At 38.9% G+C, this 13,041-nt stretch overlaps 1 protein-coding gene across 4 annotated transcripts in view; it reads right to left on the bottom strand.

Moving 5' to 3' along the window:
• The window catches only part of SPPL3 (signal peptide peptidase like 3), a 59,338-nt gene that overhangs the window by 20,322 nt on the left and 25,975 nt on the right, over positions 1-13,041 (bottom strand). For all 4 annotated transcript variants that reach the window (XM_086761369.1, XM_086761371.1, XM_086761370.1 and 1 more), the window contains exon 2: positions 4,132-4,209. In XM_086761369.1, coding sequence (XP_086617495.1) covers positions 4,132-4,209 — 78 coding nt within the window. The remainder of the gene's footprint in view (positions 1-4,131; positions 4,210-13,041) is intronic.

The following is a 13,041-nucleotide window of genomic DNA, read 5'->3' as shown; positions in this document are numbered from 1 at the left end:
AGGACTTGATCCAAGATTCATCCAAGCAAGACAGGTCTTTTCGCAGAGTAGCATTTCATTCCTCTCTGAATTAGCACAGTTGAGCAAGAACTTCACACCATCATTCTCCCAGTGGCACTGGGCAACTCACAACTTAACGAATTGCTATCAGCAAAGAAAACTGGAAAGAAACTATGAGATCTACTGCTTATAAACAACTTCATCCCTTTTTCTTCCACTGCAATGGTGTCAGCAATTATTACATTATCACGTGTAAATATCTCTACCTCAAAAGTAAGTATAAATCAGGAAATTACTTTCACTTAGCAACACAGCTGCTGATCCAAGACAACTTCTGAATGATCTCCAACTGTTTTATGGCTTGGCCCTTCCCTCTGCTACAAATTATCACTAACATAATAAAAAAAATTGAGAAGTGATTGCTAAAACATGCTCTAAGAAAGTTTAAAATTACATCATAAAACAAGATATGCTCAAAACTACTGTACTGTGAAGAAACTGCAAGCTGAGAAACATTTGCCTTTTTGTTCAAGTTTCTGCTGGGCTTTCAAAGGTAACACTCAGCCAGTACCTCCCATCGGGCAATAAACCACACGGTTCAGGTTGGTAGGATTTCTAGCACAATGTTTCAAAGCAAGCAGGGCTCAGCGTCCCACAGGGAACCACTCAGTAGGGTTACGCTAAGACCAAAGGAATGAGTAAGCTGCTGGCACATTATTATCACGGAAGTTCAGATTCAACTATGGATCACGTCCACCACAGCAATCAGGAACAGTCATTGACCTGAGACAGTTTAATTCAATCAAATCTCAATGCATATTACAGACAGAGAATCCAAAATATGCTGTGCTCAAACATTGCTACAGTCACTTATAAAACACTGCTTTGAGAATAAAGGACAAGTCCCAATGCAAGACGGGGAGTTCGGGAATAAGAACAGCAGAAACAATAGTAGAATGTGCATGTAAAAATGTTTTCATTGCCTACATAGAGTCAGAGCGCCCAAGTCCCATGTCTCTGATCAGAATATCTCGCCTTCAGCAGGCACTTTACGTGCACCCAGTTGTGCCCGCACACACGCAGACAGCCGGTGTCGCATTCGGTGAGAAGGTCTGTCCAAACCCCTGGTTTCACATGCACTGGTGCGGTAGATGCTTATGAACTCCAAGCACAGCATTTCTCTAAGTTTTACTGTGAAATACGTATCCTGATTTCTGTAAATATCAAGTCGTAAAGCCAACGATAAGGACGCCGTTTAAACTACTTTCTATTTACCCAAGTACTTTAGGTACCCAGACCCTAGAGACAGAAGACATCAGTTTCATTCCGTGCTTCTTGGTTTGGTTTAAAAGCAGACACTTGAACAGGTAGATTATGGGTTAAATTAGGCTTTTTAGTCTGAGAGACCGGCTCTGGGTATGCAATAGGATAGGAAAAGATTCAGCTGTTACCTGCCTGCAAAGTAACCCCAACATTTAAACCAGAGAGAAGCACTTGGACAAGGTGGCTGTCTTTCAAGAACTCACAGAAAACAACCTGTTTCAAGCTAAACTCAGCTCTTTAAAAATCTATAACTAACACATACACTTGCATGCTCCAGTTTTCAGCTTATAACAGTTTAAAAGATTATACTTGCCCCTTTGGCAGTCAATAATAAAATATATCAAGTTCAAGGACTGAGAGGCAGTCAGAACGTATATGGGAGAGGTGTTCAGAAGGGCTTGAAGCTAAAACTCCTGACCCAGCACAAATGTAGGAAGGAAACACTTGTTTACCCACAGTACGAGAAGTGGGAACTCAATTCTATAAACTATACTTTTTTCTGGATAAAGACTGTACTCATGATCTATTAGATATTCTTCCAAATATCTTGGGTGTTTGAGGTTTTTTTTCCTGTTTGTTTTAGACAAATGGTGCATGTATGAATAAGGACAGCGGACCAAGGCTTTCCTTTGTTCCCCTGAAACCCCTTGCATTAGGTTAGATCCACCACGCACGTGGATTTTATCCTAATGACTCACCTGCCCAATTCCTTCTGATCCTATTACTGCACTGCTGTTTAAGTCACCTGCCAGCAATACCACAATAACTTTATTTGCTTCTTTTCAGGCTGAAAATCAGAAACCAAACCCACTCTCTGCAGCATGAAAGTTACCTAAGGAGTGCTATTTTCATCTTACGACAGCTCCATTTGAGACAAGGCACTCAAATCTAGATGAAGACACCACTGTTGTCACTTGAGAATGAGCACCCTAAGCCGTAACTTTCATCTTTCTGGCAAGTCACTTTTCTAAGAAAATCCACTCACTTTGTCAGAAGTTTTCATTTTACTACTTTAGGAATTTCCAGATGAATATAATTTTGCAACTTACCACCTCACCTGAATTTCTTAAATAACTTAATCACATCTTAGACCCCTTTGTTAACACCACTTCACAATTTCCTGTAAAACCCTGCATCTGATCTCACTTGCTGACCAAACAGAATGGGAATTTGTTCAAGTCACCATCGTAACTGTGGGTTTCAGCCCAGACATTTGCTAAAGATCTACATATAGGAAATTAATTTTAAAACTATAGGACTGTATCTTGGTCTGCTTGCATCTTGGAGTCTTCAGGCTACATGTAAAAGAAGCGGCCTAGAACAGGACATCTGCCCAACTGATTGGTATCCAGTACCATTCCAGTACTTCATCCAAAAGACAGACTATTCTGAAGTTTGCAGTCCTTGTTACATGAGTAGCTTTATACATAAAGCATAGGATGAGATACTAAAAGAGTATGTCCCTACAGGAACAGGATGGCAAACAGCAAGGGAACATTTTTAAAAGCAAGGAGCTCTGAGAAGGGCAGGCCATTTAAGCTCAAGCACTCCTGATGGTTTATATTGGATTATGCTTTCACAATTGAATTTTAATAAATGTTACGGCTTACTGCAGCCAGGTGCGTAGTTCCTTTTTGCACAACTGCATAAATTCAAAGAGTTAAAAACTGAATTAGTCCCTCTACTATGTGCTAGACTGACTCAAAACTTAAAGAAAAAAAAAAACAAATTTTTCTCAGTTGCTACTGAAATACCACCTTTTATTTCTTTTTTATACTCAGTATCCCTAGATTTTGCTTCCTAAAGCCTTCTATTTTAATTCCATCAGCAGCGCTGTTACCTAATACTCACTAGCAACAACAGACAGCTCCTAGAAAAATTAGCTCTTTCATTATATGATTTTATTAGTGTACGGTGGCAATTAAAAACCTCTTATCCCAATAGCTGCAACTTACATCATAAGTATGACCATGGCTATTATCTATTTCAGGAACACTCACAGAAGTTCAGAGACTTCACAGAGTATGTATGTCCTTTTATCATAGACTTGTTAAATGAAGCAATGTTCTTCAAGAAATAGGAAAAAAATATGCTGTACTTAACTTTGAAAGAAATAATACTTCCATGCTGTGATTATTTTTTTTTCAGTGTCAGTATGAACCTCATTCCTTAGGTGCCATCATATTAAAATAAACCGTATAATACAAGATGCAAGTCTAAAGGGACAATATTTTCTCTAAACTACACTCAAGTCTCCTAAAATGGGGCAAATTTGATTTCTGAAGATTCAAACTTATCCTGCAGCAGTTCTCAGACACCTTGCTGGAATTCACCACTGACAGTGTTTCCTGCTTCTCTATTAAGCTGTTACTCACACTCAAGTAAACAGCCCTGGGACTCGGGAATCTCTGTTCTACAAGACTTACTTGCAATGAGAACACGGACACGCTGAATTGACCAACACTGAAACATTACAGATAAAACTCTACTACTGATAACATGACATTCCCATCTCTCTCGACAATCCTTTTAGACCCTCCAAAATAGAATTTTACAGAACTGTCTTCAAGGACTAACGTCAAAGTTATCTCATATGTGCTTGCAACTTGGCATGCAATTACATCTTTCAGAAACCTCAACTAGCTTCCTTTTCCATTTCCTTTCCAGAAGCAGTAAATATTTCATTTACATCAGCCATCAGTCTGATAAAGATATGATGAAACAAAAGGTATAAACTGTATGCAGACACTTGTCATATTTTTATTTGAAAAACAAAAAATTCTGTAGAACCTTAAAGAAAAAGCTTACCTGAAACTGCCGTAGACTATGAGGAGAATAGAAATCAGGAAAGTAGACACTTGACTGGAATCCACAAGGGAATATGCCCTGGAATTGGGAAAAAGAAGGCAAGCGTGTCATCACGAGTGTCCAGTTCTCTGCTGCCATTTACTAATTCTTTTTCTTATTATAATACCAATAGAGAATTGGATGACAAATCTTTATGGTAGCTATTTCTGAAGTTCTCATATCATCTGGGAACAGAAAACCCATAGCTTGCAAATTAACTTTTTATATTTAAGATCACAAATCTGTACAACAGTCAGAAATCCTTGTGGTAACTTATTCTGAACACACCACACTGAGATTTTTTTTTTTCTCAAACACGTTAAAATTGCTTCAGTTGCAACTAATGCAACCTTGCATGTAAATAACACTAATCTGTTTTCTCTAAGAGTTCTTATGGTTGACTGATAATAGTTAAGTTGCAATATGGCAGTCAAGGTTCACTTAGTCCAGGGGGAAAAAAAAAAACCAATGAAACAAAAAAAAGAACCCCACAGTAAGCTGCAATATGTATTTATTAAACCACACACAATTACTTCCCCATAACATCTTGCAGACCACTTGATACAAGATTCCCAATAGAAACTTCAGCTGGAGACGTTAAACCCAGTGTTCGTTAGACCGACATCCTGATACTACATACCTTTGTGTTTAAAGCACAGAAATATCAATATTAATACTTGCCAATTTTTTTCCTATCCTTGACAGAACAAACTCTACTCCGTAGCTTATACGGATATTTCTTTTCAGCCAGCTGGCAGCGTGGCACTGACAGACTAGAGGAGAGAAAACCCTTTAAGAGGGACCTTGAGGAATGGACCAACAAGAAGATGCCAGCTCGCAAGCCAAGAGAAACGCTCACTCCCTCTACGTAGCACTTGTGAAAATGTATCTATAAAAAAGATGACTAAACATTTCTGAAAAGCAAAAAGCCTAATTTCAGCAAGACTGAATATCGAACAAAGAGAACTGAATTACATGATAGTTCCAAATTAAGTATCACTAAGCAAATAAAAACTAAAGCTACAAGACAGTTAAAGAATCATTCATCTCATTCCCCATTTAAAAGCAATTTTGAGAAAACTACCAAACCACTAGACACACACTTTAGAATACTTTTTAATATATAAACACAAATGTGCATCTCCTACCACAGAAATTCAATATTAAACATCACTGAAAAACAGACTGCCTCTTTTAGATGAAATCATATACTTGTCAAATAAGCTTTTAAGAAAGGAGAAACTACTTTTGTTAATTGCCATAAACAACTTCAACATTACTCCACATTAAAAGTGAAAAACAGATGTCTTATTTGCTCATAGAGGTGGCCAATGCGTAAAGATGATCCTAAGCTTTATATATATATATATATATATTTATTTTTTTTTTATTTCAATCATGTTTGACCTTTAGTTTCCAGGCTGTGGCTGTCTTAAAAGCATCCATGAAGATCAATATACTGAATTGCAAACAGATGCACTGTGTAATTCATCACTTGCATCAGTGTATACAGAATTGCTGTTCAGGTTATATACAGTATGGTTCACTGCACATCAGCCAATGATTACATGGAGAGGAAACAGTTTAAGTATGGGCACAGTAGTTTTACATCCTGTTACTAGCTTCAGTTTCAGGGAGAAGCATTCCCTCATCCAACCTTGAGTGAAAGGAAAGGGAAACTTCGTATCCTGTTTGGATTTCAGAATAAATAGTGGAATTCCTCTATTAGAAGAATATTCAGGAACTCCAGATTTATAAGAAAAGTAAAAGGATTGAATGGAATTTAAACTGGTATTAAATACATCCAGGATTATGCAGTAAACTTTATTAACCGATGTTCATAAAATTTAATCTTCATAAATTGCCACATACTGTTGAGACAAACAATGTTTTCTATACAACTCATCATTCAGTGCCAACTTTGGGAGCTAGGATAATTAAAATGCCATTTCATCATAATTACTAAACATTAGTAAAAAACAAGGCTGTAAATGTTAGAAAGATTTATAAAACAGATAAAAGAAGGAGGATACACAGATCATGGATCAGCCCTGTGTATAATCCATTAAGTTTTGTATTAAAAACTGAGGGCCCTTTGGTACAATGAAAGACACTGAATACATGCAAACCCATTCTAAACCACGAGCTCACGTACGATAACCCTACCGACAGCCTGCAGCGGTGACTAGGACAGCCATCTGCTGATCCTATGCAAGGCACAAACAAGAATTAGTCCTGCCATCCTGCACAAGAGAAGTGCAATAGTGTAATTATAAACTCATTGTAGACCAGTGATCTTTCCTGACTTCTCCACACAGAGATCTTCTAGCAGGACATCCTAAAAACTCAATGTTGGTATCGCAATTATGGTCTGGGAAAACTCATGTTCACTGACACTCCAGCAAAACGGGACAGAGAGATACAGTCACACTTTCCTTCTTCCTGCGGCAGCTGGAAAAACAGCAAGGCAAAACCCACATATGACAAGTCTAGAAGTAATGGCACGGCAGGAATCGAGCAAGCGGCTTGGGCATGTCCAGATTCCACCCAGTTTCCAACAAAAGTAGTCTGCAAGCAAACTTCAAGAATAATTTTATAATGCTGAAGTGAATCTTGTCATAATAAAACTCTGCATCATGTTAACATCTAATTTTGCTACATTATAGAAGGTATTGCACAAAACCTGAGATCAGAACTGCTACCTAAAATCCTAACCACCAGATAGTTCAGTAGACTAACACCCTTGATCCCAAACAAACACTTTCTAATCTGCACTAATCTACACTACAGATAATAAGCAAACAACACCATCACATGAAATAATTTAGAACGTTACATCAAAGTTTTTACTACTATTCAAAATGCCAGACAGCGATCTGCAAACAGTTGTATTTCTAACTGAAAGTTAAATGATCTTCTAAAAGTCCAGAGTTCATATGCGTATAACTGGGTCGTCCTATGAGCATATTTCAAGTATGCATGGTCAGATAACTCCCACAGCCAAACATGGCATCAGTGCTACGTTCTTCTGCAACATGATCAGCCAAAACCAAAACAAAACCCCACACTAATGACACTTTTCAGAAGTTGGAGTAGACTTTGTGCAGTCACATTTAACCTTCCACTGCACATATAAAAAACAAACCAACTTCATTCTACAAGATACTTTTGTAAAATTAAGTATTTAATCTCAGAAGAAGCAGTGGAAACTTATGCACAGAAAATGCCTGTAACAAGGCTGTGCATAGTTGTCCTTTGATTTAAATAGTGATTTTAGAAGCAATTCCTAGTACTTACTACATGACAATGCATGAGGAAAAGATCATTCTTCTTCATTCTCATTCTGAAAATCAATACTGGATAAGGCCATGCTAAAGACTGCTGTCTTCTGAAGGACTGACTTTAGTGCCGTTCACCTCTGTGCCACACTACAAGAACAAACACTAACCCATGTCTAAACTCCAGTATAGACACAGAACATGGCTCAGCATACAAAGACACCATTTGTTTCCCCAGGGAAGTACATTTTCTAGGATTCTTACACTACCACACCTGAAATCCAACATCCATGTAAGGAAGCTCTTTTAGAAGCTGTCGGACAAAGTCCTGCTAACTCAGCCAAGGAACAAATAACTATTTATAGTTACTAGACCACAATACTAGACCTAAGTACTTTATAAAAGCAAACATGTCAATGGCTTACTTTTCTCTGTAAGCTCCTTTTCTCAGCCAGCTACTGAGAGGTGACTTCCCAAACGCCTTCTCTACAACTCGAGATCTCTCTCTGAACCTGCATCTTACACAGCTCAGATCAATTTTAGCAAATTCTCTGCCATTAGGCATCTATTTCTGGCAGCTTCATGGGCAAGTGCTTACAGCACAGAGCCTGCTAGGGCATGCCAAGACAGAGACAGAGCAAGCACTGTTCTATAACATATTCTGTGTGTCAGCCCTGCAGCTATACAGTGAAAGTATTGTCTGGACAACAATCCAAGCAGCGAGCTCTCCAGCCTGGCACAGATTGCTCCATAGACCTTTACCTACGGAACAATTCCAGGGATGCCCAGCCATTGCAGCACACCACCACTTCCACCCGTCCCAACAGTAACGCTGCAAAATACGCCACGCCAGTTACAGCTGGCGTTCCAAGCAGCACTACCCCTTCTTCTGGGAAAAAATGAATACCTTCTGTATTCCCAAGGGAACAGAGACCCACTTCATTCCCAGCTACAGAAGACAGTAACCAGCTAATAAAATTTGCAACAACAACAGTAATAGCGTTACAGTAGACACACTAGCAAGCTTTATTTCTTCTGTATGGGTAGCTACAGACCAAGCTCTCTTTTCCCCTGTGGTCACAGGTTGAAGCTCACCCGTCTTTCTGGACATTGACACTACAGGGGCTGCTGAGGAATTCCTTGTAAAACCCTCTCTTTTAGCCCCACTGTTTTCCTGTTACGTACTTACTTCTTAATTTCTCTGTTTTTGTTATTTCTTTTGCACTTCCACTCAAGAAAATCATCCAGGCAATGCAACCACTGGTTTTCATGTTTCAGCTCTTCCTTATCACCGAAAGATATGCAGTTTCTTGATAAGAGTCTCAACAGCCCTTGCAACCAGCAGCAGGAGTCCCCTAAGTAAAGCCTGGTACTTCCTTTCGCCTTCTGTGTTGAGCAGTATCTGCAACTCGCTTTGTTCAGTGAAGTTCCACAGACAGACAGAACTACGAAGCAAATGTCCCCCGATGACAGCACAGAGCACCACCCTCTACGCAACCTCCTTGTCACGGCCAGTCTGACGTGACCACAAGCCAACACTGTCATTACAAAAGCACCCGCTCACCTTTTGCCAGTCACCTACTCTGTTTCTTCATTCTGTGCCAGCATCATTTGCAAAACCACCTGGAAAACTAGATCAGGGGACTTCTCTGTTTCAGTAATAATGTAGAATGAATGGTAATGTTTGTCAGGGGATTCAGACTCCTGATCTGGCACGTTTCTGGATATAAAAAACAAAGGAACGACTTCTCAGTGGCAGTATTGGCTTAAGTACCCCAAAACTATCACGTCAGAGATCAGGGAAGTTTTACATAATTGAAGTAGAAACATCTTTCTGTTTGCACAAGATGCGTACTAAACATACGATCAAAGAAATGTAGCCCCTCAGTGCTTCAGTAGCAAATACCACTCCCCTGACTTCCAGGTACAAGAGGAATTATTGTGAAAAAGTCTGCTGAGGGGGGAATGAGAAGCCTGCGCACTGAAGTTTCCATAGCAATGCACAGTAAAGGCCTTGGACATGAATCTTTCTCATACAAAAGCTGTTGTAACAGCAGCGAGATAAACTCTCCCTACACTTACTGTATGTATACAAGAATGCAAACAATGGAGCAACAAATAAATCACATCAATTTGAGAAGTGCAGTAGCTGAACTAACTTCACTAAAGGTCGCATGAAGAGAGATGACAACATTTCATGAGGTATTTTTCTTTATCAGTGATCATAATATCCAAGCAGTTTCAAGATTAAGGAAAATGAAACTATAAAAGAAAGGTAAGTGTATGAGATAGGCTAGAGGAAGGATGGACTAAAACAGAGAGACAAGTCTCTTGCCTTGTTCAATGGGACCAAATCTACAACTTGCAGACATCTATCACAGAATCACAGAAATTCACACTGACAGGAAAGTATGGAGATCATTTAATTCACCGAGTTTTAAATTTGGTCTCACTTTGGGGAAATACAACCAATCAGTCATCACAGACGTTTACCTCATCTGTTGTTCCAAATCAAAATGAGAAGACTTTTCTGGACATCTCATGTAAGTCCTTCTGACTACAATTTTAGTCCATACTTTTTCTCTTATAAAAAAAAGTCCTTCAAAATTCATGGGGAGCTTCTCATACCAGACACAACTAGAGTAAACTGGATCCATACATGAATTCACCTGCATATTTTAGTCTCCAAAAGATGTGGCTGCTTGAGAAGTGACCACACAAAATTTCAAATATTCCTCAGCCCACATTAAAAGCCATGGCTATTTATTCAATCAATATGGTACTCTCAATCTACACTTAAAATAGCACTTTTGTTTTCAAAGGACCACTGTCTCCTCACAAGGTAAGTGACAACAATCCATGCCCACCAAAACATGTACCCCACTTTCCCAATTTCGATTCTCTTAGAAAGAAAATTCTTCATATGTAGGTAGCAGGATTGCAAAGGTGACAATGAAGCATCTCCTTCCCTGCCCTATTACTCATCACTCATTTTCAGGAATTGCTGAATGCACACATTCAGTTTGAGAATCCCATCTCAGCAGACAGTCAATTCTTTCAAAGGGAATCAGAAAAAAAAAAAAAAAAAAAGAAGAAAGAAACCCCAGACTCCAACAACCAACTTTTGCTGGAAATCTGGTGTTAAATGACGAAATCAAGAATGGAGAAAATCCACGCCTCCCCCTCCTCCAAAGGTTTTATATATTTCAAAAGCTATTTAATGTATTTATTACATCAGTGATTGCTATAGCAATAGAAAAACAGCAAGTCAAGAAATACTAGCTGGTAAATCCAAGACAAGTTGAAGAATATTTTGCAACTCACTTCCCCTGCCCCACCCCTGGTTTTCGGAGCTATCAGCCTCAGGCAGGAATCAGCATTCACCTCCACACTGCTGCAGTGATCCATGCTTCTGTTTCCTTTCGATCATGCTAAAGTATGCCACTCACAAGAAAAATTTTTCTTTAATCTACTTGTCTCTGATATTTTCCAAACATTCTAGTAACTATTTATTCCTCAAAAGAAGTATGAGAGAATACAGTGATCAGGACAATTTATAGCTAAGAGCAATTCATTTCTGATGCTACAGCGCAAGGCATTTATGAGCTATCACTGCAGTATAATTTATTAAGACCAGCAAATCAAACTGAAGGACTCAGAGCACAGCCCTAGGGCCCATGAAAGAAGGCCATCGCCATGCACATGAAGATCAATTACAGTTAATTGGGCAAATATTCATTTAGGTTGGGGGGGACTCACTCTGTAGGTAAAACTAATACTTTTTTCCTTTACTGGATTCCAGGTCAAGGGTATAACTAAAAAGCCTCTTTCAACCGCCTTACATGTGCAAGATATATACATATTTAAGAGCCTCCATTAGGCTTGCTGCCAAACCAAAGTTAAATCTGAGTGTAACAGTTAAAGGTATAATTTTAAGCGTGAAGTCATGGCACCCACAGCTGTAAACATATCTCAACACTATTCCATTCTTTAGGGTGATTCATAGGAAAAACAAGCAAATTGCTACAGCTTCACTTACGTTGAAGGAATAGCTTCTTTTCTAAAGTAAGTTTACAACTTCATCTCATTGCCATGTGCAGATAAGTTCTGCTAAGTCTGCTAAGATCATGGAAACATGGGTCATACCAGAAAAAAAAACCCAAAAACTTAAAGTATGTCTGAAGTGAAAAAAAGGGTAACTTGAGATGTCCCACTAAAACCAGATTTTCCTATGCAGGCTTGGTTAGGGCTCAGGCAAGCACTTCAAAGTTGTAACTGGCAAAGAACTCTGCTGTTGATCAGACACAGGGCTCAGAACAACATTTTCACACTATGAGATACCAAATACATTTTTATGCATCCAACTAAAAAACCCAATTCCTTCTTCTAGCCTTTCCAGAATGCTCCTTTCCTAAAACTATCACCCTAAAACCAAACACCAAGCTCCCAACTAAACTGCTAAGAGAGAACACTCCTCTGTGCTCACTTTGAGAGGAAACTGAAGTATAGAGCCAGTAAGGCAGCAGGAGAGATAATCTTGCAAAAAACACTTTCTGTTAAAAACATTATGTGAGCTACCCTCTTGGTTCACCTGACTGTTTGCCAGCAGAACCAAGAATTACATGTTTCAGAGTGTTTAAGAATTACAGTCACTGGAAGGTTTCCAGATTTCACATTCAGCTTGGAGCACACACTTTCCCGCAGGAACGGGAGCACAACTTCCAGTCCCTGCATTGAAGCATAACAACACCTTACTCATTCCCTGGAGCGTTATTCCCAGCCAACACAGAAATAGGCTCCCTGTACCTCAAAAGCATCCTCAGCTTCTGCCCTCTCCACCACTGTGGTGGAACCACACTGAACAGGATACTTGGGAGAAAAATTTGCCATCAGTGGATAATGGAGAAAAGTTACATCTTTAATTAAGTTGTACTGGACATACATATCTGTTTAAGTAGCCAGAACCAAAATAAATATCCAAAACCATACTGAGTGTGTTTGACATTGCTGTAACAGAAAACAGGTGGGTTTTTTTATTTCATACTATCCATTTGTAGACTGAATGGGAGCCTGGATACACAGTTTTCACCTCTTATCTACACACAAAAATAAATCTGCCTTTTTGAGGTTCACTGTTTTATTGAGGAGGTTGGTTGGTTGGTTTGGTTTGGGTTGGAGTTTTTGCTCTAAAACAAACAAACAAAAAACCCCTGGGAATCTTGCCTTCTTTCTTTCTCAAAGAAAGAAAAAGATGTCATGAAAAGCAGGACATTGCTTTTACTGCCAAATATATGTCACCACCAGCCAAAGAATTCTCTCCAGAAGCAGATTTTCAAACTGTATCACAAGTCTACACGACTCCAAACGTTTTTTTTTTGAAAATGTGAACAGAACGTCCATACAATGACGTCTGCTGTAATGGAGTCCCATGGAAGAAAAGTTGGTAGGTATCATTTCAATGAGTTAAATTGAACAAGAATATATGCAAAAAAAGTATCTTATATCAAAACATAGAGCCTGTTAGTAGTCAACATTTTACTCAAATTTGTATTTTAATTGTGTCATGTTTATTTTAATTGAGCTGTTTCAGATC

Source organism: Chlamydotis macqueenii, chromosome 17, assembly GCF_036417535.1.
Source record: "Chlamydotis macqueenii isolate bChlMac1 chromosome 17, bChlMac1.mat, whole genome shotgun sequence".
Lineage (NCBI taxonomy): Eukaryota > Metazoa > Chordata > Aves > Otidiformes > Otididae > Chlamydotis > Chlamydotis macqueenii.
This window is presented reverse-complemented; position numbering and strand designations above follow the sequence as displayed.